At 35.5% G+C, this 23,396-nt stretch overlaps 2 protein-coding genes across 2 annotated transcripts; both read left to right on the forward strand.

Annotated features, from left to right (window-relative positions):
* The first annotated feature begins 1,296 nt into the window (after positions 1-1,296).
* Positions 1,297-11,112, forward strand: fbl (fibrillarin). The gene is made up of 9 exons (XM_073847363.1): positions 1,297-1,422; positions 2,237-2,404; positions 3,563-3,712; positions 3,808-3,902; positions 3,995-4,165; positions 9,369-9,501; positions 9,586-9,698; positions 9,792-9,937; positions 10,357-11,112. Exons 1-9 carry the CDS (start codon positions 1,413-1,415, stop codon positions 10,379-10,381), a joined length of 1,011 nt encoding a protein of 336 aa, XP_073703464.1. The 5' UTR covers positions 1,297-1,412; the 3' UTR covers positions 10,382-11,112.
* Positions 11,113-14,115: 3,003 nt separating this feature from the next.
* On the forward strand, positions 14,116-23,396 carry alkbh8 (alkB homolog 8, tRNA methyltransferase). The gene is made up of 11 exons (XM_073847447.1): positions 14,116-14,250; positions 14,743-14,977; positions 15,058-15,186; positions 16,120-16,215; positions 17,219-17,323; positions 17,401-17,471; positions 17,749-17,855; positions 18,691-18,842; positions 19,414-19,670; positions 19,797-19,946; positions 22,027-23,396. The coding sequence occupies exons 1-11, from the start codon at positions 14,116-14,118 to the stop codon at positions 22,588-22,590; spliced, it is 2,001 nt and encodes a 666-aa protein (XP_073703548.1). The 3' UTR covers positions 22,591-23,396.

Here is a 23,396-nt window from a genome sequence, read left to right on the forward strand (position 1 = left end):
ATTACGCCGGAATGGGAGTGTAGTTCCTAATCTTATCGGCCTAGAAAATCGCAGCTTTACATTTTCCGCTGGTATTAGTACACGATATAACTACAGAACAGTCAAGTTTTAAATAGGACAAATATCAAAACTCGTTGGTCATTTTTGAACGCGATGCTATTGGTCTCATAGGATTCAATGATCTATGCTAAGCTATGCTAAAAGTGATATCGCCAGAACAGGAATGGCTGAATGGATTTCAAAACGGTAAAAATCAACTTATTAACTCAGGGTGAACCTATTTCCAAAAAAAGTGAAGTGTTCCTTTAAAAGTTATATAATTATAAAATATTATTACATAACTTGCGTTACTTGTAATGCGTTACCCCCAACACTGGTAAAGATACATACAAAAATATTAATTAAAATATTAGCCTAATATTTCACCTACCTGACCGTTAATGATAAGAACAAACACAAATGTTGTCAAGAATTTTACCCTGGAAATCCTGGTTCAGTTTGGCCAACAAACACCTTTTGTTCCTCAGACAGTTTTTACACTCTTCTCCTCGATTTGTTATAACTTTTGGCAGTCTATATTGCTCCAAATGTTTTTCCCGGTCTAAGCGATTAGTACAGCCCAAAACATGACAATAATTGACCATTTTCATCGAGTTTCGTTCGGTTCAGTGGCATTGTTTACGTTTAGTGCCGCCAATGTGGCCAATTGATGAAGCGTCGTGAAAACACTATACATATAGACCTTTTTCCTGAACACGGAAGTAAGTCCGACTCTTAACTGAAAGAATGCTTTGCATTTCCGGTCTGCATTGTTTCTAGTCACATTAAGGTATATTCTGAGCTAATAAACTGATGTTAAACCTATTCAAATGTTTTTAAAAAGCACATGGCTCCATCACTTGGCAATGTCGCAATGACCGTCATTTGTCAGTGCCTCACTTTCATGAGTGTGTAGATGACACGAAGCAGCCGACGTTAGCTACATTAAAAACAGTTGGACGCTATTTGAATGGGTTCCTATGGAAACCGGAACAAAAAAGCATTCAATCTGACTTTAGAATTCGTAATGGCGGCGCTCATCGTTTACTCAGGAAAAAGGTCTATACGAAGGTCTTTTTGAAATGTTGAAGTGTTTGAAATGACATTTCATCAATGACTGTTTTTTTATTTTTGGGTAAACTATCCTTTTAAACGTCGCAGTTGGTTTTACTGTAGTTGCAATGGCTCCCACTAGATGGCGAGACAACGAGGAAGAGCCACGTTTTTTCCAAGTGCATTATGGGAAAAGACTTTCGACGCACATGTGGCCACCTGATCAGTGCTGAACGCGTCTGGAGGAAAAGCAGCGGGACTGAACCAGCGGCAGCTATTTGTAGTATTAAAACAGGATTAGCCATAAATAATACAGTAAAATGAAACCAGGTAAGTTATAGCTATATGTTTTATGCATATAAGGTTGTTTTCATTGTTGTGTGATAAAATATAAATGTTTTTAAGTTGTTAGTGTGAGCATGCCGGCCAAGTTAGCCATGCGCTTAAAGCTGTGGAGCACGAAACACTCTTTCTCTAAAATGTAATGACATTGTTTGTCGTTTTATTAGTGTGTTTAAACATCTTAACTCAATGTGGTTTTATTAAAACGTTTCGGTAAGTGCTATAATATTTCTTGTGGTGCATAACATTGAGCTAGCGAGCAACAGAGCCATGCTGCACACGCGGCGAGGAAGCTCCACATGGCTTTCAACTTACTTAGATAAGTTGTTGTTTCTAAGATTAATCTGTGTTGTTTTTTTATTGTTAAAATTACTAATTAGATTTCCAATTTGTATTAATTTGATTATGGCGGGACGTTATGCACAAGGTTTATTTTGATAGTCGAGTTTCCACACATTGTTGAGGACCACATGGGTTTAGGAAATTACCTCGTCTGTCAGACAGACCATGTTGATGTCGACAATCTAGTGAAAACAAATAGTTTAGGTTTAGTCGATCTGTAACAAAGACACATTACACACTAACTAAAAGAAATTGAGTTTAATTTAGAATACAGTTAGTTGTTTAGTTGGGTTGAGGACATTTAAACACCAGAGCTCAGTTGCAACCCTTGGTTAGAAAAGTGTTGTCTCTAATGGCTTTCTTGGTGAAAACCAGTTTTAACTAAAAGGTTTTTCTTTCTAATATAAGGAGTTAGTTGAAGCTGGACATCTGTGAATTAATATTTGACTCTTTTTGACAGGATTCAGCCCAAGAGGAGGCGGACGAGGAGGCTTTGGAGGAGGAAGAGGAGGTGGTGGCTTTGGTGGAGGAAGAGGAGGAGGAGGGGACTGGGGTGGTAGAGGAGGTGGAGACCGTGGTAGAGGAGGAGACCGAGGTGGACGAGGAGGAAGAGGTAGAGGTGGTTTTGGTAAGCGATTTTTGTTTGTTTTTCACTTTATTATTATTATTATTATTATTATTATTTTTTTTTTAGATATGTAATTCTTGTGTTATCCATTTTTCTGTTATTGCTTATAACATTTGGGTCAGACATTAAAATGTTAGTGGACACTATCAGTCCAATGTTTTTGAACTGTAAGATAAATGTTTTTTTAGTCTCTTCTTAGTCTGCATTTGTTTGATCCAAAGTACTGCAAAAACAGTAAGAAATTGAATTAAAATAACTGTTTTCTATTTGAATGCATTTAAAAATATAATTTATTCTTATGATCAAAGCTAAATTTTCAGCATCGTTAATCCAGTCTTCAGCGTCACATGATCCTTCAGAAATCATTCTAATATATTGATTTGCTGTTCAAAAAACATTTTTTAATCAATATTTAAAGCAGTTGAGTACTTTTTTCAGGATTCTTTGATATTTAGATCCAAAGATCAGCATTTATCTGAAATAAAGAGCTTTTGTAACACTATACATTATACCATTTAAAAGCTTGGAGTCACTCAGTATTATTTTTTTTTTGTTGAATGATAGAAATTAATACTTTTATTTAGCAAGGATGCTTTAAATTGATAAAGTGATGATGAAGACCTTTATAATGTTACAAAAAATTGTATTGCACATAAATGCTGTTCTTCTGAACTTTCTATTCATCAAAGAAACCTGAATAAATTCTACTCTGTTGTTTTTAACAATAATAATAAATGTTTTTTGAGCAGCAAATCAGAATATTAGAATGGTTTCTGAAGGATCATGTGACTGGAGTAATGATGCTCAAATTTAGCTTTGAAATCGCAGGAATAAATTACTTAAAATATATTCAAAAAGAAAAGGTATTTTTTTTTTTTATCTAAATTGTACTGTTTTTGCTGTACTTTGGATCAAATTAATGCAGATTTGGTGAGCAGAAGAGACTTCCTTGAAAATCATTAAAAATCTTACTGTTCAAAAACTTTTGACAGGTCTACAAAATATAAAAAAATGGTGTATTATCAATATGTCTGTATTTTTTTTGGTTTTTATAACCCCTCTTTTTCTAGTTTAGTATGCAAGACATTTGTATTTGTATTTCCATTCATCTTGATCACTATATCTTTTTTATATATATATATATATACACACACACAGGTGGAGGTGGAGGATTCAGGTCCCCTGGAGGTGATGGCTTCCGTGGACGAGGTGGCGGACGTGGCACTCCTAGAGGCCGTGGAGGAAGAGGAGGACGAGGAGGGTTCAGAGGAGGCAAAAAGGTGACAGTAGAGCCCCATAGACATGAAGGTGGGTCATCAACGACACAATTTCTCAAATGGAGACATAACCGGCTGTTGTTGCTCAGAATGTGTTAAATCATCATATTCTGTTTAAAAATTCAGGAGTTTTTATCTGCCGTGGCAGAGAGGACGCCCTGGTCACAAAGAACATGGTTCTTGGAGAATCTGTGTATGGAGAAAAGAGAATAAGTGTTGAGGTGAGCTTACAGAAGCTTGTCTTTAATGTTCTCTAGAGTAATTCTAGAAAGCATTGCGCTCATTACTTTTTCTTTTTTTTCTTTTGTGAAAGGAAGGGGAAACTAAAATTGAGTACAGAGCATGGAACCCTTTCCGGTCGAAGCTGGCCGCAGCCATTTTAGGAGGTGTTGACCAGATCCACATCAAGCCAGGAGCGAAGGTCATGTACTTAGGAGCCGCATCAGGAACTACCGTATCCCATGTTTCTGACATTGTTGGACCGGTATGTGTTTCTTTTCCCTTTTTTTTTTTTTTTTTGTTAAAGTCCACATCTGCACACAACATCATCACCATCATCATATAAAACATTAAAATGTTTATTTTCATGCATAACACTATATGTTGGAGCATTATAGTTGCCTCTAATATTAATACTTTAGCTACTAAGCAGCACTAACTAAACTAAAACTATTACATATCATTTTCAGTTACTGAAGAAGGTTAAATAAAATAAGCAAGCAGCTATTACAGTTCAAGCACTTTAAGGCATTTCAGCAAGTATGGAAACCACTAAAATCAATATATTATACTTTAAATTTTTATTACTGTTATAGCGGCAGCTGTGGTCCAATCTCCTTAAAACTTTGCATGCTTGTTTGGAATAGAATGTGCACAGCAGGCTTCATGAAGTTTTGAATTTTTCTTGAGGTTTTATAGGATTTTGGGTACATTTGGACAGGTCACTTTTCTAAACAACCCTGTTATAGCTCCCCAAAGGGTAAATTTAAACTTTTGATAATTATTGACCTAGAGAGTCCAGAGAATCGTACCGCAGTGAAGGGTTGTCACGATACCATAAAAATAACTTCCAATACTATATCAGCGGAAGTATCACGATACCATGCAGTATTCTGTTAATTTAAAATTCAGTTCTACAAAATGAATCAATTTCAGAAATAAAAAAAATAATTTGAATACTTCATTAATGTGAATGAATACCTGGCTATTAGGGGTGGAACGGTACATGTATTCGTTTCGAACCGAATCGGTACGGGGGTCACGGTTCGGTGCATGAATTTAAACGGAGAATACACGGTATGAAAAAAAAAAAAAACTTGCCTGCAAAATAATTAATGTAATGCGGAACTACTGTTAGATACGCGGGTTCTTTAGGGACAGCTAATATTTAGCCCCGCTTTAGCTCTGAAGCTCTGATTGGCGTCGATGCAGCCGAGCTCCGCCTATGTATGCGGTCTATCAGAGCCCGTCTACATTCTCTGGCACTCAGCAATTTTTTGTCAGCTCGACGGTCCATCATTGTGGTCCAGGGATTTCCTGAACTTTATGATTTGTCAAGCCCCCATTATTTTGACGCTAATAGAAGAAACAATGCATGGAGACGCATAGGCTTGGAGCTAGAGCGCAGCTGATGGTTGCTTAGAAACGGCAGACGCTTCCGGAGCGCAAGCGCCCGAGCGCTTTGTTGATCAGGAAGAAAGCAGCGCACCTAGCGTTTTTCACGCGTTTTTAGGCGCGACATGTGAACGGCCCCTTAGATCGCAAGTTTGGGAAAACTTCGCTTTTCCAGTCAGTTACAGTAGTACAGGCGAGAGAGTGGTGGAAAAGACGAGGACTGTGTGTTGCCGTTGTTCAGCGGTTGTTGGGTATGTGAGTGGAAATACATCTAATTGCCTTCTGCATTTTTGTTTTGCTTTTCCCTCCACTGTACCGAAATCATACCGAACCGTGACGTCTGAACCGAGGTACGAACCGAACCGTGACTTCTGTGAACCGTTCCACCCCTACTGGCTATTGTTATCCATGAAATCAAGCAAACAAAACTCATCTTAGTAGGGATGGGTCACGATCATCAAATATTCGATTAGTTGATTTAGTTACCGAATATCGAATAGGTTGTGCGATTATTAAATGCCCTAAGTTTTCGGTGGTGATGCGCCAGAGCTGTCAAGGACAACAGAAGAACTAGATTTCTAATTCTAATAAAATGAATGAGAATGAAGTGCAGTGCAAACTCTGCCGTGTGAAGCTTGTTTATCATAGTTGAGCCACTGCAATGCAAAGGCTGTTCTCTGCGGCCGGAATATCGCATAAAAACTCTGAATGGAAACGTGAAGATGCGCATGAATATAAAAAAATGCGCATAAAACGTATGTGCACTATTAAGTAGGATAGACTTTTTGTCCGAAAAGAAAAAAATGCGCATAAACTACAATAAGAAAACTTTAACAGAATAAATGCGCTTTAAAAAAGTCATGTGACTTTGCACGATGGAACGGGATAACTTGACTAACCATCGACCCATCTTGTTGCAAAATGCAAAACTGTCCATTTGACGACTACCGTTTATCTAAAAGGTGATTTTGGAAGCTCATCGGAAGAACATTCGTTTATTTATTTGGTTCCAGCGTGTTTACTGATTTTCAGTACGCCTATTTTTTTATAATTCAATTTTGTGAAAGTTATAATCGAAAGTAAAAGTAAAATGCTCACAGGCTATTTATAGCCATTTAAAAGGTAAGAAAAGCGTGGGAACAAGGGAAAACTCTAACTGTCCCTCAACATTTCCCCTCGGTGTTACCGTTATTACCTGTGTTGTCACACGGACACGGTGGGAAAATTCCCTCACAGTCACATCCCTACTGCTCGCCCTGAGGTGCAACCAATTTATTATCTATAAGAAAATTATTGTTTTCAGTTGCTTTTCCTAGTTTTCTAAGTGCTATTTAGTTTTGTTCTCTCTGTCTCGTTGTATAGAAACAATGCTTTATGCGCAATTGCCATGTTCCAGTTTTGCGCATAAATTCGCATTTTTGAATGGAAACATATTGTGAACAGATTGCGCTCCCGTTTTTATCCCGATCATGTGGACATGCTCATTTTTTTAAATAAAAACACTATATAGGTTATTATTATATTAAAATTAATATTCATATAAGTAGCCTACCGTTATTCAGGGTGTTCACAATATGTTTTAGTGCGCAATGTTTTAAGCCTACAATATTCATGGATTAACTGATCAAATGTTTTTTTTTTTTTTTTAATGCTATGAATGTTCATGTTCATTTTTAAAATAGGAATGTCTTAGGCTTATGAGCAGCTGAATGCTAATCGATGGACTGTTACGTTAATAAGTGCCATTATTTATTATATTAATATTTTAGCAATCATACATTACAACCATTTAATGGCTTATGTTAAGACAGATTTGTTAAGACAGATTCTCGAATGAATTAAAGTTTGTTGTCATACATATTGAAAGCCTGAATGGTCTCGTGTCCTCTCTCTGTTTATGTATGGGCGTGCATGCGCAGGAGGGGTGCGATTTTCGAATAATAATCGAATAATACCCTGCGATTATTGAATAGTATTTTTGCTTAAAATGCCCATTCCTACATCTTAGCACTGTACAGAAGCTCCATGAAGTGACATTTAGATGTGGTATTTATACATTTAGACTGAATTAATAATTGCATAAATAATGTTATGAGATTAATGTTTTAAATACAAAACTCTGATTATAGAAATATGTTGGAAAAGAATGTAATATGTTGGGAAACTTAAAACCGCCAGCAGGTGGCAGCATGTGTTTATGATTAAATCACTGAGACATTCAAACAATTCTTTCAAAACAGCTATATCCTTCTGAAGCAAATCAAATTATGTTTTTATGAATGGCTTAGATTATCAGTGATTCGCCAAAGTGGATTCCAATACCGAAACGAAACAAAAAAAAGCACTCTTAACTCTTGCTCGTGTCATATTGCTGAACTGTCAGGAGCATTTTTGCTTGCGTATCTTGAAATTGCAAAGTTAGCAGCTTACATTTTTTTTTTTTTTTTTTTTTTTACTAACACTGCTGTTGGAATATCTGTGAGCTGTACCTCGCTTGATCAAAGGTCTTAGTAATTGTTTATACATTTATACATTGACAATAGTCAAAAATAGGGGTGGGCGATATGACCTAAAATTAATATCACGGTATTTTTCATCTTTTGAACGGTGACGGTATAATATCACGGTATTACTTTTTTTGGTACATTTTGGGAGGAGTAGCCTGTCCTGTCCCTTTAGTATGTGAATAAAGTTTTTTTTTATATATAAAGTATTTTTATAATATAATAAGTAAATGGTAGGTATCCTTATCAAAAAGAGACATGGGAGAGTATGCATCCTTAACATATTTGTTTTGCAAAAAACCTAAAGATCTTGCTTAACAGTGTACAACAAAAAAAATATTTTTTATTGAAATTGAATTTCTGCAATATTTAAAACCTTTAAATAACTGGGGGAAATCAACCCATGGCAACAGTTTAAAAGTAGACCAATTCTGTGGGTAAAAACGCTGACTTGGCAACCCTGCATCCAACACCAGCTGCTGGAGTTAATGTCATTGCACACATGAGTACGACATTTTCGTCTGAGATTTTTGCACGTAAAAAAAAAAATACAGGTTATGTTAATCGAGTTTACACACTGCCTCTGAAACTTTCGTCCATCATAAAAAAATTGGATCGTGTTTGATTTTCTGCATTTTCGCATACATAATAAGCATTTTGATAAGGATGGCGAATATGACAAAACTAAAAAAAAAACGCATACTCAGTGTACAATGACCTTTAGATTTAAATGATCACGGGTCGAAAGTAAAGAGAGATTACAAACATAGACTGGAGGATTTGCTGCAATCTTGTACTCACTGACAAATATCTATTAACGTTATAAGATGTGCTGCTCCCTTTACACAGAGTGTGCGTTATCGCAAAATCAAAAGTAAACAGGCCGGTCGCGTTCGCCTCGCGCCCGCTCAATTTGTGATCCGCTGTGTAAATCCTTCGGCCGGCCGCCGGGAAAAGTCCCGACCTTTCTTCACGATGTTTCACCAGTCGTTTAATGGCCACTCCCCTTTTACCTACCACCTGCAAAGCTGATACGAATATGTTTTACTTTTTAATTTACAACAAGATATTCAGTATAAGGACAGGTATTCAGACCACAACTGAACGTTTGAAGAAAATTTAATGCCTTATTTAGAATTAGCTACTATTGATGTAAATGCAGCCGTTCGAGGCACATAATTGATTTATTACGGTATTGACGGTATTAGAAAATCCATGTCATGGCACAATGTCACACTGGTGCTGACTATGACACCGGTGTACCGCCCACCCCTAGTCAAAAAGATACTTTTAAAAACAACAATGAAAAAAATATTTATATACAGGTATGTGCCAAAAAAAAATTAGAATATTGAGGGAAAGTCCATTTATTTCAATAATTTGTTTCTTTTTTTCTTTTTTTTTCAATGTTTTATTCATATACATAAATTAACACTGCTGTTGGAATAACTGAAGTGCTTTTATGTGTTTAAACAATTTATGTAAAAATGCCATCCCAGCTTTATATTTAATGTTTAATTTTAAGCATTGTTTGACATTTTCTAATTTTCATTCATTTTCTTCTTGTAGGAGGGATTGGTGTATGCTGTTGAGTTCTCCCACAGATCAGGCAGAGACTTGCTGAATGTGGCGAAAAAGAGAACCAACATTATTCCCATCATTGAAGACGCAAGACACCCGCACAAATACCGCATGCTTGTTGGTAAGTTCCTGTGATGTAGACATTAGAGTGGTAAAGAATGCACATTGCAAGGCAGTTTAATAAAGCACTCTTGTTTATTTCAAGGTATGGTGGACGTCATCTTTGCCGACGTTGCTCAGCCTGACCAAACAAGAATTGTCGCCCTCAACGCACACAATTTCCTTAAGAATGGAGGCCATTTTGTTATTTCAATCAAGGTAGTATAATGCTGCTGTGTTGACATTGATTGTTTTTGCTGCAAGTATTCATCAGTGTTCAGTTGTTAACTTTCTTTTTTTTTTCTTCCTCAGGCTAACTGCATTGATTCAACAGCCGCTCCAGAGGCAGTGTTTGCTTCAGAGGTTAAGAAGATGAGCGCTGAGAACATGAAACCTCAGGAGCAGCTGACGCTAGAGCCGTACGAGAGGGATCACGCAGTTGTTGTGGGAATCTACAGGTGAGTCTTCATGCATAAACCTAAAAGAGCAATGAACATTTGTGACCCTGGACCACAAAACCAGTCAGAAGGGTCAAATTTTTTTTTTATTGAGATTTATACATAATCTGAAAGATGCATATATAAGCTTTCCATTGATGTGTAGTTCGTTAGGATAGAACAATATTGGCTGACATACAACTATTTGAAATTTTGGAATCTGAGGGTGCAAAAAAATCATCGCATTTAAAGTTGTCCAAATGAAGTTTGGACAATTGAATGCATATTACTAATTTTTACAGTAGGAAATTTACAAAGTATGTTTGTGTATCATGTGACCCTTTGTTCATGCAGCTTTGTGTTTAGGCCTGAATAGAAATTAGATGACTTCAAGTTCTGGTGTGAAATGTTATTTATAGCTGAAACTTCCTTTTTTGCAGACCACCACCGAAGCAGAAGAAGTGAGGTTTCTCTGTGGAAATTTTCATCACTATTCTCGTCCTCCTTTGCTCCTGAAATAAATGCTTCTGCCACTAGATGGACCCACAGTTTGCAGATGACAAAAGACTGATATAACTGAACCATTTTCCTGTGTCCACCAGTTTGGGAGTGTATCCCTTGACCGACAGGCAATATATAGTTTATGGAGAGTAGCTCTGCTCCCGTTTTTTTTCCTTTCTATGAACATCTTCTGTCATGTAATATACTGTACTGAAAGATGATTTGTGTTTTGCTTGTAAGAATTATTGGAAGCTAGATGTGTTATGTTAACTAAATCAACCGTTTTCTAAAGCATACATTTGTTATTGTTTCTTTTGAGTATTTTTAGTAAAAAATTTTAACAATCAAATGTCACCTTTTTTTCACTCACTTTTTGTTTGTACTTCTAAAAAAAAAAAGTTTCCAAGAAGCCAATTCAATTCAATATTGACCTGTTATCAAAGCTTGTTTGCTGTTTTCTCTCAGCCTCACTATCTGATGAGTGACCCAAACCCCCTTTTGAGACAAGTATATACTCCAGCAAGCTAGTTTATGATGAGTTAAACTTGTTTTCCCTTACAAGGCACTGTGAAGCATGTATTTGTTAAAGAAATTGTAAGTAATCTGAACTGAAAGTTGCAGACGCTCAGAAGTGTGATCATAAGCAGGCAATTTAAAAAATGAGATGTTTTTGTAAATAAATACTCAATCTATAAGTTTGTTCAGTTTATTGCTTAATTACATTTGAAAATGTATATAGGAGGTTGATTATCATAATCTCAAGGGGTATATAATGTTAATTCTCATGCACAGTAATCTTGCCTGTTGATACCTAAATCCAAAATGAAGCTAGGTCTTAGTAATTGTTTATACATTTATACATTGACAATAGTCAAAAAGATACTTTTAAAAACAATGAAAAAAATATATTTATATACAGGTATGTGCCAAAAAAATTAGAATATTGAGGGAAAGTCCTTTTATTTCAATAATTTGTTTCAAAAGGTGGAACTTGTATGTTATATTAGTTAACTACACACAAAGTGAAATAACTCAAGCCTTTATTTGTTTCAACTTTAATGATTATGAATTAATGATAACAGTTTTAAAAAATCCAGTATTTCACAAAATTATAATATAATGACAAAGTTCAACATTGTAGGCTACCTGTGTCCCAATCTAGTCAGCTAATTAACGCAAAATGCCTGTAAAGGTTTCCTCAGCCTTTAAATTGTCTCAGTCTGGTATAGAAGGCTTCAGAATCATAGGGAAGACTGCTGACTTGATGGTTGTGCAGAAGACCATCATTGACACCCTCCATAAGGAGGAAAAGTCTCAAAAGGCAATTGCAAAAGAAGCTGGATGCTCACAAAGCGCAGTATCAAAGTATATTAACAGTGTTAAGAGGAAGGGAAAAATGTGTCCGGAAAAGGTCCGCAAGTGACAGGGATGACCGTAGCCTTGAGAGGATTGTCAAGCAAGGGCGGTTCAGAAATCTGGGGGAGCTTCATAAGGAGTGGACTGAGGCTGGTGTCAGTGCATCAAGAACCACCACATACAGACTGCTGAACCAAAAACAACGTCAGAAGCGTCTGTGCTGGGCTAAGGAGAAAAAGTACTGGTCTGTTGCCCAGTGGTCCCAAGTCCTGTTTTCAGATGAAAGCAAATTTTGCATTTCATTTGGAAATCAAGGTCCCAGAGTCTGGAGGAAGACCGGAGAGGCACAAAAGTCAAGCTGCTTAAAGTCCAGTGTGATGGTTTGATGTCATCTGCTGGTGTGGGTCCATTGTCTTTTATCAAGTCCACAGTCAATGCAGCTGTCTACCAGGAAATTTTAGAGCACTTCATGCTTCCTGCTGCCGACAAGCTTTTTGGAGATGATGATTTTATTTTCCAGCAGGATTTGACACCTGCCCACAAAGCCAAAACTACCAGTACCTGGTTTAATAGCCATGGAATAACTGTACTTGATTGGCTGGCAAACTCGCCTGACTTAAACCCCATTAAAAATCTATCCCCCGGTTTCACAGACAAGGATTAAGCCTAGTCCTAGACTAAAATGTAAGTCTGAGCTGTTTCAACTAAAATAAAATTGCACTGATTGATCTTAAAATACATCAGTGCCTTTGTTTTGTCTCAAGATGCACACGCCACACCAGTAATGTTTTTTTTCTAAGCATGTTTATAAAAATTACTTAAATGTCCTAATTGAACTATGGCCTAATCCTGGTTTAGTCTAAGCCCTGTCTGTGAAACCGGGCCTATGGGTTTTGTCAAAAGAAAGATGAGGGAATGCAGACAAGCTCAAGGCCAGTATCAAAGCAACTTGGGCTACAATAACACCTCAACTATGTCAAAGGCTGATCGCCTCCATGCCACGCCGCCTTGATGCTGGAATTAGTGCAAAAGGAGGCCCAACAAAGTACTGAGGACATAATACAGTACATTAACACTTTTCAGAAGGCCAACATGTGTTTTAAGATCCTTTATTTTGGTCACATGAAATATTCTAATTTTGTGAAATACTGGATTTTTTTTGTCTTTAATCCATAATCATCAAAATTGTTATAATAATTCAGTGTATGTAGTGAACTAATATAAACATACAAGTTTTACTATTTTAAACAAATTATTAAAACAAATGGACTTTCCCTCGATATTTAAATTTTTTGGCACGTACTTGTATATTAAGCTTACTAATGTTTAAAATATTATCGTGGGTTTCAGTAGGTAATAGAAAGATCTAGTAAATATCTAAAGCTGCGTTCACACCGCCCAAACCGTCATGCGTCAGTTGCGGCAAGATTACATGTAAAGTCAATGGTTGAGTCCGTCAGAGGTCCGTCAGAGGCTCTGCGTTGCGTTGTGTCCGTTGGATCCGTCAACTTTTCAAGCGTTACCTGCGTTTCAAGCGTCAACGCAGCCAACGCAAGCAACGCAGAAGTTCAGCTAGTTGAACTTTTGACGGACTTAACGCACTTGACGCAGTGCGTCAACCAATCAGAGCGTCTCACTGTAGCGACGTCACCACACGTATTTTGAATGAAGCGGGAGCAGAAAAAACAACAACATACATTTCTCTGCGATTGACGACGGCTACAAACTTATTCTAGCCGTCTGCAATCGCAGAGAATTGTATGATCCGTCCTCGTTGTTGTATAAAGACAGGAATGTAAAGGAACTTGCTTGGATGAAGATCGCTGAAGAGATCGGGTTGTCAAATCTTTTCTCAACGTAATTATTTCCCATTTCGTTAGCTAGCGAAACATGTTCATGAGAGGATTCCAAAATGTCCAGTCCCAATAGTTTGCCATGGTTTATTCAGGGGAAGTGTGCAGAAAACTAGATGCGTTGGGAGCGTTGCCTGACGTGTGCGGTGTGAACGCACCAAAAAGCAAGCGTTGCCAGCTTCAACGTACATGCGTCAAACTAGATGCGTTAGGTGCGTTGCCTGACGCAGACAAAGTGTGCGGTGTGAACGCACCATAAGTGTTTAATACTTAAATGCTTGTTAAATGTGTTTTTTTGGTTGTAGGATTGCACTTTGCACAAATTATGTAGAATGGCCCATATATATTTTGACGTAGTTGTGTAATTTTTCACAGCATTTAACAATAGGAAACGTCACTTTGGTTATTTGAGAAATACAACAGGAACCTACGCTTCTAGGAACCAATTATGTAGCTCTTGGTAAGGGGGATCAAAAATGCGGTTGCACAATGGAGAGCAGCATGGACAGCACAAGAGCTGTCAGAAGAACTAAAGAGGAGAAAAAACTGCTTCGAAGGCAGATTAAAGCCAGTCTCACGTTATTGAAACACGAGGGCATAAACACAGTGACACATCCCACAAAGGTACTTACAAAGCTTCTTTTGACGAACTGTCAGCATAATATGGATCGACCAAATTATCAGTTTAAATAGCCAGCACTGCTGTTAGTTTCCTCTCATTATTTTTGTGTGCCTGAATACTAAACACGTTTTTAACAGTGTATAAATGTATTAACTACGACAAATTCTACAGATGTTATTTTAAATGAATGCAATTCAATTGATAGTACTGTTAAACAGTTCTGAAAGATAAATGATTCGCGACTTTCTCAACAAATGCCATGGTTAAACTATGGTTATTGTAGCAAAACCATGGTTAATTTGTGGTAACCATGGTTGAACTATAGTAACTTTTTTGTGATAAAACCATGGTTAATTTTCGTGAAGTAATTGTGAATCATAATGGATATAAGTTATTAGTCTAAGTTACAGTAACAAGGGTCTGCAGTTCATTTCTTTGCGTAATTGATTAAAAGCAGTCAGTAATGTCTATGTTCATGGATGTTTTTTATGTAGCATCTGGTGGTCTCTAATGGAGGTTTGGGGAATGGAGTGAGCAGAGAGTCGCTGCTGGAGGTTCTTAAGGAGGGAGGTACTGTTGAGTCACTCCTCACCCCTCCAGGGAAACCATATGCGTTTGTAACATATTTGTCAGCTGAAGCAGGCCAGAATGCATATTCACTGCTCAATGGACGAGCACTGCAGTGTCATGATCAAAGTGTGACACTTTATTTCAGCTATGTTGAGGAAGGTGAGACATATTTATAATCACATTTTTAGTGAGCCTTAAAACAGTGTTTCTGATGGATCTCTTCTTTGATTGACTGCCAGTGGACAGTGATAGGAGTGTATCCTGTGCTTTGCCTCCTGGTCTCTCTGTTTTGGAGGATTTTGTGTCTCCAGAGGAGGAGCTGCAGCTGCTGCAGGCTGTTGATTGGACGCCAGATACTGATGTCACTGGTAAGAGATACTTGGGTACTTGACAGCCTCAGTTAGAATAATTGCAAATCAAAAAAATGTCATTGTTTAATCCTCTTTGTCATGTATTAATATGTGGCAGAGTTATATTTTGCAAAAGGCAAACTTAATGACACTACACACTACAAGCCTCTTCTGCTCATTTATTTGATCCAAAATACAGCAAAAGCAGTAATATTGTGAACTCTTTTTACTATTTAAAATAAGCGTTTTCTATTTGAATATATTTTTAATTGTAATTGATTCCTGTGATCAAAGGTAATTTTTCAGCATAATTACTCCAGTCCTCAGTGTCACATGATCCTTCAGAAATCATTCTAATATGCTGATTTCCTGTTCAAGAAAATATTTTTAATATTTTAATAATTATTATCAATATTTAAACAGTTGAGTACATACTCAGGATTCTTTGATGAATAGAAAGATCCAAAGTTCAGCATTTATATGAAATAAAAAGCTTTTGAGCATTATACACTACTATACCATTCAAAAGCTTGGCGTCAGTATCATTTTTTTTGGAAAAGAAATTATAGAAATTAATACTTTTATTTAGCAAGGATGCTTTAAATTGATCAAAAGTGGTGTTATGTTACAAAAGATTTCTATTTCAGATAAATGCTGTTCTTCTGAACTTTCTATTTATCAAAGAAACCTAAAAAATCAAAATCATACTATTAGAATGATTTCTAAAGGATCATGTGGCTGGAGTGAATAATACTTTAAAATCACAGGAATAAATTACATTTAAAAATGTATTGAAATAGGAAGCATATTTTAAAATATTACAGTTTTTGCTGTACTTTGAATCAAATAAATGCAGGCTTGGTGAGCAGAAGAGACTTCTTTTTTAAATATTTGAAATCTGGTAGTGTATTTATTAGTAATAATAATAATGTATTTATTTGTGTATTGCAGTGCAGAAAGCTTTAAAACACAGAAGAGTGAAGCATTATGGGTATGAGTTTCGGTATGATAATAATAACGTGGACAAAGACAAGCCTTTACCAGGTGGTAAGTATGAAAAATGCACTTTTTTTGTATCATCTTTTTTTTTGATGATGATGATGATGATGATTATAATATGTATGTGTGTGTGTGTGTGTGTGTGTGTGTGTGTGTGTGTGTGTTTTAAAAGAAATCTCTAATACTCACTTATTACTTTTAAACAATACAGTAAAAACAGTAGTATTGTAAAATATTAACATGTAAAACAACTGTTTTCTATTTTAATTTTTTTAAATTATTCCTGTAATGTCTCAGTTTTAATCCGTCATTTACTCAAGACTTTTTTTGTTATTATTATCAGTGTTGAAAACAGTTGTCCTGCATAATATTTTATTGAAAAATATGTTTTTAATGTATTTAAATAAAAAGTAAAAAAAAAAAAAAATTCATAAATAAATATTGCAAGATTTTAAATGTATTTACTGTCATATTTAATCAATTTAATGCAGCAACGCTGTATAAAATGAATAATTTTCTCCACACATTTGAATAGAAGTGTATATATACTTAAATATAATTTAGGTATTATATGTGACCCTGGACCACAAAACCAGTCTTAAGTCGCTGGGGTATATTTGTAGCAATAGCCAAAAATACATTGCATGGGTCAAAATTATTGATTTTTCTTTTATGTCAAAAATCATTAGGAAATTAAGTAAAGATCATGTTACATTAAGATTTTTTGTAAAATTCCTACTGTAAACCTATCAAAATGTAATTTTTGATTAGTAATATGCATTGTTAAGAACTTAATTTGGACAACTTTAAAGGTGATTTTCTCAGTATTTAGATTTTTTTGCACCCTTAGATTGCAGATTTTCAAATAGATGTATCTCGGCCAAATATTGTCCTATCATAACAAACCATACATCAATAGAAAGCTTATTTATTGAGCTTTCATATGATGTATATATCTCAGTTTTGTCAAATTTAACCTTATGACTGGTTTTGTGGTCCAGGGTCACATATATTTAATCAACTTAAATTGAATAGACACCTGTCATTTCAGGGCTGCCGGCAGAATGTGATGCTTTACTACAAAGATGTTTGGCTGATGGCCACATAAGTGTCCTTCCAGACCAGCTCACTGTAAACCAATACCAAAGTGGACAAGGTAGTACATGATGTATTTATGCAGCTGAGGGGAGATTTATGTCTGCGTATAGGACTAAATGTTATTGTCTGGAACAGGGATTCCCCCTCATGTGGACACTCACTCTGCTTTTGAAGACACCATCCTTTCTTTGAGTCTCGGAGCAAAGGTATGAATAAATGAAGCACTAAATTTGTGTCTTCTAAGAATTTTTGGGGATGTGTTTGTAAGGATATGTTTATGTTTACGTTTTTCATACATCAGTGTTATTAGTGAATCAGGGTGTTCTGTTACACCAGACCTGTTTGTAGCCTTATTGATTAGTTATGGTACAGCAGCATTATTGATTTCTGATTTTCCTTTGTCAAAACAAAGATAGAGATGGAACATGAACCTCATGATATTCTTACATGAATAAATATAGACCTCTTGATATTTTTCTGTAGACAGTAATGGACTTCAAACATCCTGATGGACGTTCTGTCGCTGTGGTGCTGCCAGAGCGAAGTCTGCTAGTGATGAAAGGAGAGAGCCGTTATTTGTGGACTCACGGGTGAGAAACAGGACTTTTATTTTGTGCATGTTCACTAAATACAATATATTATGCTATATTACACTACCAGTCAAAAGTTTTTGAACAGTAAGATTTTAAATGTTTTTAATAAAGTCTCTTCTGCTCACCATGCCTGCATTTATTTGATCCAAAATACAACAAAAGCAGTAATATTGTTCAAAAATATGTTTACTATTTAAAATAACTTACTGCTGAGTGATCATGTAACTGGAGTAATGATGCTGAAAATTCAGCTTTGAATTCACATTTATAAATTACATTTTAAAATATATTCAAATAGAAAACCGTTTTTTTAAATAGTAGACATATTTCAAAGTGTTACTGTTTTTGCTGTACTTTGGGTCAAATAAATGCAGACTTACAATACAATACAATACAATACGATACAAGTTTATTTATATAGCACATTTAAAAACAACCAATGTTGACCAAAGTACTTTACAAAAGCAAAAATAAAAAGACAGTTTAATTAAAGTTAAGAGAATATTAAGGAATATTAAACGCCTTAGAGAAAGGGTAAGTTTATAACGCAGATTTAAAAACTGACAGGGTTTGAGCAGATCTGATATATAACGGAAGGCTATTCCATAACCTGGGACCGATTACCGCAAAAGCGCGATCACCTCTATTTTTAAGTCTAGTTCTGGGAATATAGAGTAACTTAGAATCCATTGATCTGAGACTTGGTGAGCAGAAGCGACTACTTTAAAAAGCATAAAAAACCTACTGTCCAAAACTTTTTGAGTGGTAGTGTATATTATAAATTCTTTTTTGTAGGGAGAGATGAACATGTTTTGTCTATGTTTCATGTCAGCATAACACCTCGGAAATTTGATGTGGTACCGGTGTTGGAGGCTGGAGGGTCAGGGGTTATAACCTCTGACTTGAACAATCTGACCCTGAGTCGCCGTGATACCAGGACATCTCTGACGTTCCGCAAAATCAGACATACACCCTGCAACTGTGGTGCGTGTGTGAAGTATTTTTTGTATAGTACAGTACCATTTAATAGTTTGTGCTAAGGAAGATTTGTATTTTTAAGTAGTACTTTTATTCAACAGGGATGCATTAAATTGATCAAAAGTGACAATAGCAAAATTTAGAATGTTACAAAAGGTTTCTATTTTAAATATTTGCTGTTATTTTTAAAAATCCTGACAAAAATATATTACAGTTTCTACAAATATATTAAGCAACACAACTGTTTTCAACATTGATAATAAGAAAAAATGTTTCTTGAACGCCAAATCAACATATTAGAATGATTTCTGAAGGATCATGTGACACCAAAGACTGGAGTAATGATGCTGAAAAGTCAGCTTTGCCATCACAGACATAGATTACATTTTAAAATGTTAAAATATAAAATAATTCTTTTAAATTGTAATAATATTTGACAGTATAACTGTTTTAATGTATTTTTGGTCAAATAAATGCAGCTTTGATGATCAAGTGTTTTTAAAAACAGTCATACAACCCCAAACTTTTAAAAAATATTGTACATTCTTGAGATGAAATATTTAATTTCTTTTTGTAGCCTATCCATCTGTATGTGATAGCCAGCAGCCGCCTTCTCCACCAGCTGTGCCTGTTGCTGAAGGCGATGCGTGTCGTTTGGAGGCGCAGTATGTTCATCAGGTCTACGAAGAGATTTCCTCCCACTTCAGCAGCACACGACACTCACCGTGGCCGCAGGTGCGAGATTTCCTACTGTCACTGCCACCTGGAAGTATTCTGGCAGACATCGGATGCGGCAATGGCAAATACCTGGGGATCAACCCTGAAGTAATGTCTGTAAGTAATATAACTCAGCAGACTTTACCAGGAAGAGAAATGGACTTGGTTGGACATTTCATAAGTTGATTTCCATTACTTTAACCCCTAACTCGGATGTTATCTCTATTGTCTGTCCATTTGTAGGTGGGCTGTGACCGCAGTGCTAATCTGGTGCAGATCTGCATTGAGCGGGGTTATGAGGCATTTGTGTCAGATGCGTTGTCTGTCCCCCTGCGCAGTGGCAGCTGTGATGCCTGTATCTCTATTGCAGTAATACATCATTTCTCCACACAGGTGAGCGTACAATGTAATTCAGGGGGGAAAATGTTACGTTATTTTAATATAATAACGTTTTTCTAAATTCCATTTGCAGCGTAAGAATGTATTTTCTTCACAACCATTTCCCATCTACTTTGTGACACTAAACAGCCTTTTTTGATGCTTTTTTTTCTGAGCCATTACCCTTATGTGAATTAAAGGAGTAGTTCACTTTCAGAACAAAAATGTACAGATTATGTACTCACCCCCTTGTCATCCAAGATGTTCATGTCTTTCGTTCTTCAGTCGTAAAGAAATTATGTTTTTTGAGGAAAACATTTCAGGATTTCACTCCATATAATGGACTTCTATGGTGTCCCTGAGTTTGAACTTCTAAAATGCAGTTTAAATGCAACTTTAAAGAGCTCTAAATGATCCCAGCCAAGGAAGAAGTGTCTTACCTAGCGAAACGATCAGTTATTTTCTAAAAACATTTACAATTTATATACTTTTTAATCTCTACACAGAGTACACACAGAGCTAGACAAGACGAGCATTTGAGGTTAAAAAGTATATAAATTGTAATTTTTTTTTTAGAAAATAACCGATCGTTTTGCAAGATAAGACCCTTCTTTCCTCAACTGTGATCATTTAGAGCCCTTTGAAGCTGCATTTTGGAAGTTCAAACTCGGGGGCACCATAGAAGTCCATTATATGGAGAGAAATCCTGAAATGATTTCCTCAAAAAACATTTCTTTACGACTGAAGAAAGAAAGAAATCTAGGAAGGAAAAAGTCCTAGGAAAAAAACAATGTTTTATAGTTTCCAGAGTAATTAGCACTATTTTTAACATATTAGAATGATTTCTAAAGGATCATGTGACACTGAAGACTGGAGTAATGGCTGCTGAATATTCTGCTTTGCTATCATAGGTATAAATTACATTTTAATGTATAGATAATAAAAAAGCAGTAACATTTTAATGAAATTTCACAATATTACATGTTTAATCAAATAAACGCAGCCTTTGGATAAAACACTGCTTTTAAAAACACTAAAAATCTTACCGACCCCAACAGTAGTGTGTGTTTTAAAATTTGACAGACTTTAATACATTTTACTTTGATATTGAAGTCTCTTCTGCTCACCAAGTCTACATTTATTTGATCCAACATACAGCAAAAGCAGTATTATTGTGAAATATTTTTACTATTTAAAATAACGGCTTTCTATTTGAATATACTATAAAATGTTATTTATTTCTGTGATTAAAGCTACATTTTTCTGTCATTATTCCAGTCTTCAGTGTCACACGATCCTTCAGAAACCATTCTAATATGTTGATTTGCTGTTCAAGAAACATTTTTTATTAATAATGTTATCAATATTTAAAACTTTTAATTTTTTTTTCACGATCCTTTGATAAATAGAAAGGTCCAAAGATCAGCATTTATCTAAAATAAAGCTTTTGTAACATTATACACTATACCATTCAAAATAAATTGGGGGGGAGGGGGAAGGAAATTATAGAAATTAATTGTTTTATTTAGCAAGGACGCTTTAAATTTATCAAAAGTGATGATAAAGACATTTATAATGTTACAAAGTAATTATATTTCAGGTAAATGCTGGTATCTGAACTTTCTATTCATCAAGAAACCTGAAAACATTCTACTCAGCTGTTTTCAACATAATAATGTTTTTGAACAGCAAATCAAAAATTAGAATGATTTCTGATGGATCATGTGATTGGAGTAATGATGCTAAACATTCAAGCTTCGAAATCACAGGAATACATTTTCACAGGAATTACATTTTAAAATGTATTCAAATAAAGATAGTTATTTTAAATAGTAAAAATATTTCAAAACATTACTGTTTTTGCTTTACTTTGGATAAAATAAATGCAGGCTTAGCAAGCAGAAAAAACATGTATACTTTCATAGTACATGGGCCTTTATATTAAAATAAAAATAAAATGTCTTTGTGAATGTAAAAAAAAGTAATATGACAGATTCATCCATTTGAGTTTTAGTATTTGTAATTAGACAATAAATTTGAGATGAATATTGTGTAAATCTGTTAATGATGCTGAACAAACTGCATGTGTTCTTAGGAGAGAAGACAGGCTGCTGTCACAGAGCTGGTCCGGTTATTAAAGGTAGGAGGAAGAGCTCTGATCTACGTTTGGGCCATGGAGCAAGAATACAACAATAAGAAATCAAAATATCTGAAAGAAAGAACAACTGAGACAAGTATAGAGAGCAGCGAGGAGCTTAAATCTGAAGAAAATAAGTCCAATCCACAGGAGGAGCATGATAGGAAAATTAGTTCAGACATGAAATGCACAGAGGAGCAGAATGAGACACAACCTAGAATCCACGTCCATACTAACCGCACAGCTTTTCTTTCACAAGATCTCCTGGTGCCATGGCACTTAAAAGGTAATGCGGACAATAACAAGGGAGCAGCGACTGGAAGCACAAACGGCCTCTTGGACAACGCAAGTCAGAAGCCTGTATTTCACCGCTATTATCATGTCTTCCAGCAGGGAGAGCTGGAGGACATGTGTTGTGGTGTGACAGATGTTAAAGTGCTTAGGAGCTACCATGATCAGGGTAACTGGTGTGTGGAACTGGAGAAGACACTCGGTAGCTCCTTAAAGAATGATATTGCATAGGAAAGCTAAAAGAATATAGTATATTGAATAAATGCATTTTAAAAATGTACATTTTAATATCAATTTGAAAATTTTCATGCATGCAGTGATGGCTAATAAAACACTCAACTGATTTTGTTTGTAAAGCAGTACAAAATGTTGCTTTATGTGCTTTCTGGTACAAAACCTACCTTAATGAATTACTATTCTACAATGAATAACTGTGTTAACAATGTTAATGTCAGCCTGACTTTTACTGATTTATGGCTGGATGGTTTTATCACTTAACAACCACTACAATAATGCAATGTAAGCACCATAAATAAGCATGTCAGAACATTAATAAGGTACTATGTGCATGTTATTAATGCCCCTTTTTTGTTTTTGACAGAAGTCGCTTATGCTCACTGAGGCTGCATTTATTCAAATCAAAAACACAGTAATATTGTGAAATATTATTACAATTTTAAACTAAACTGTTTTCTATTCTAATATATATCAAATTATTTATTCCTATGATGGCAAAACTGATTTCACATGATCCTCAGAAATAATTCTTAGATGCTGATTTGGTCCTCTAATTATTATTATCAGTATAAAAAAACTGTTGTGCTGCTTAATATTTTGTGCTTGAAGTAGTGCTGTCAAACGATTAATCACATCCAAAATAAAAGTTATATAATAAATGATATGTGCGTATACTGTGTATATTTATAATGTATGTACACATACAGTAAATATTAGGGTTGTTACGATACCATAAAAATGACTTACGATACTATACCAGTTGAAGTATCATGATACCGTGCAGTATTCTGTTCATTTAA

This window comes from Garra rufa, chromosome 9 (genome assembly GCF_049309525.1).
Source record: "Garra rufa chromosome 9, GarRuf1.0, whole genome shotgun sequence".
NCBI classification, from domain to species: domain Eukaryota; kingdom Metazoa; phylum Chordata; class Actinopteri; order Cypriniformes; family Cyprinidae; genus Garra; species Garra rufa.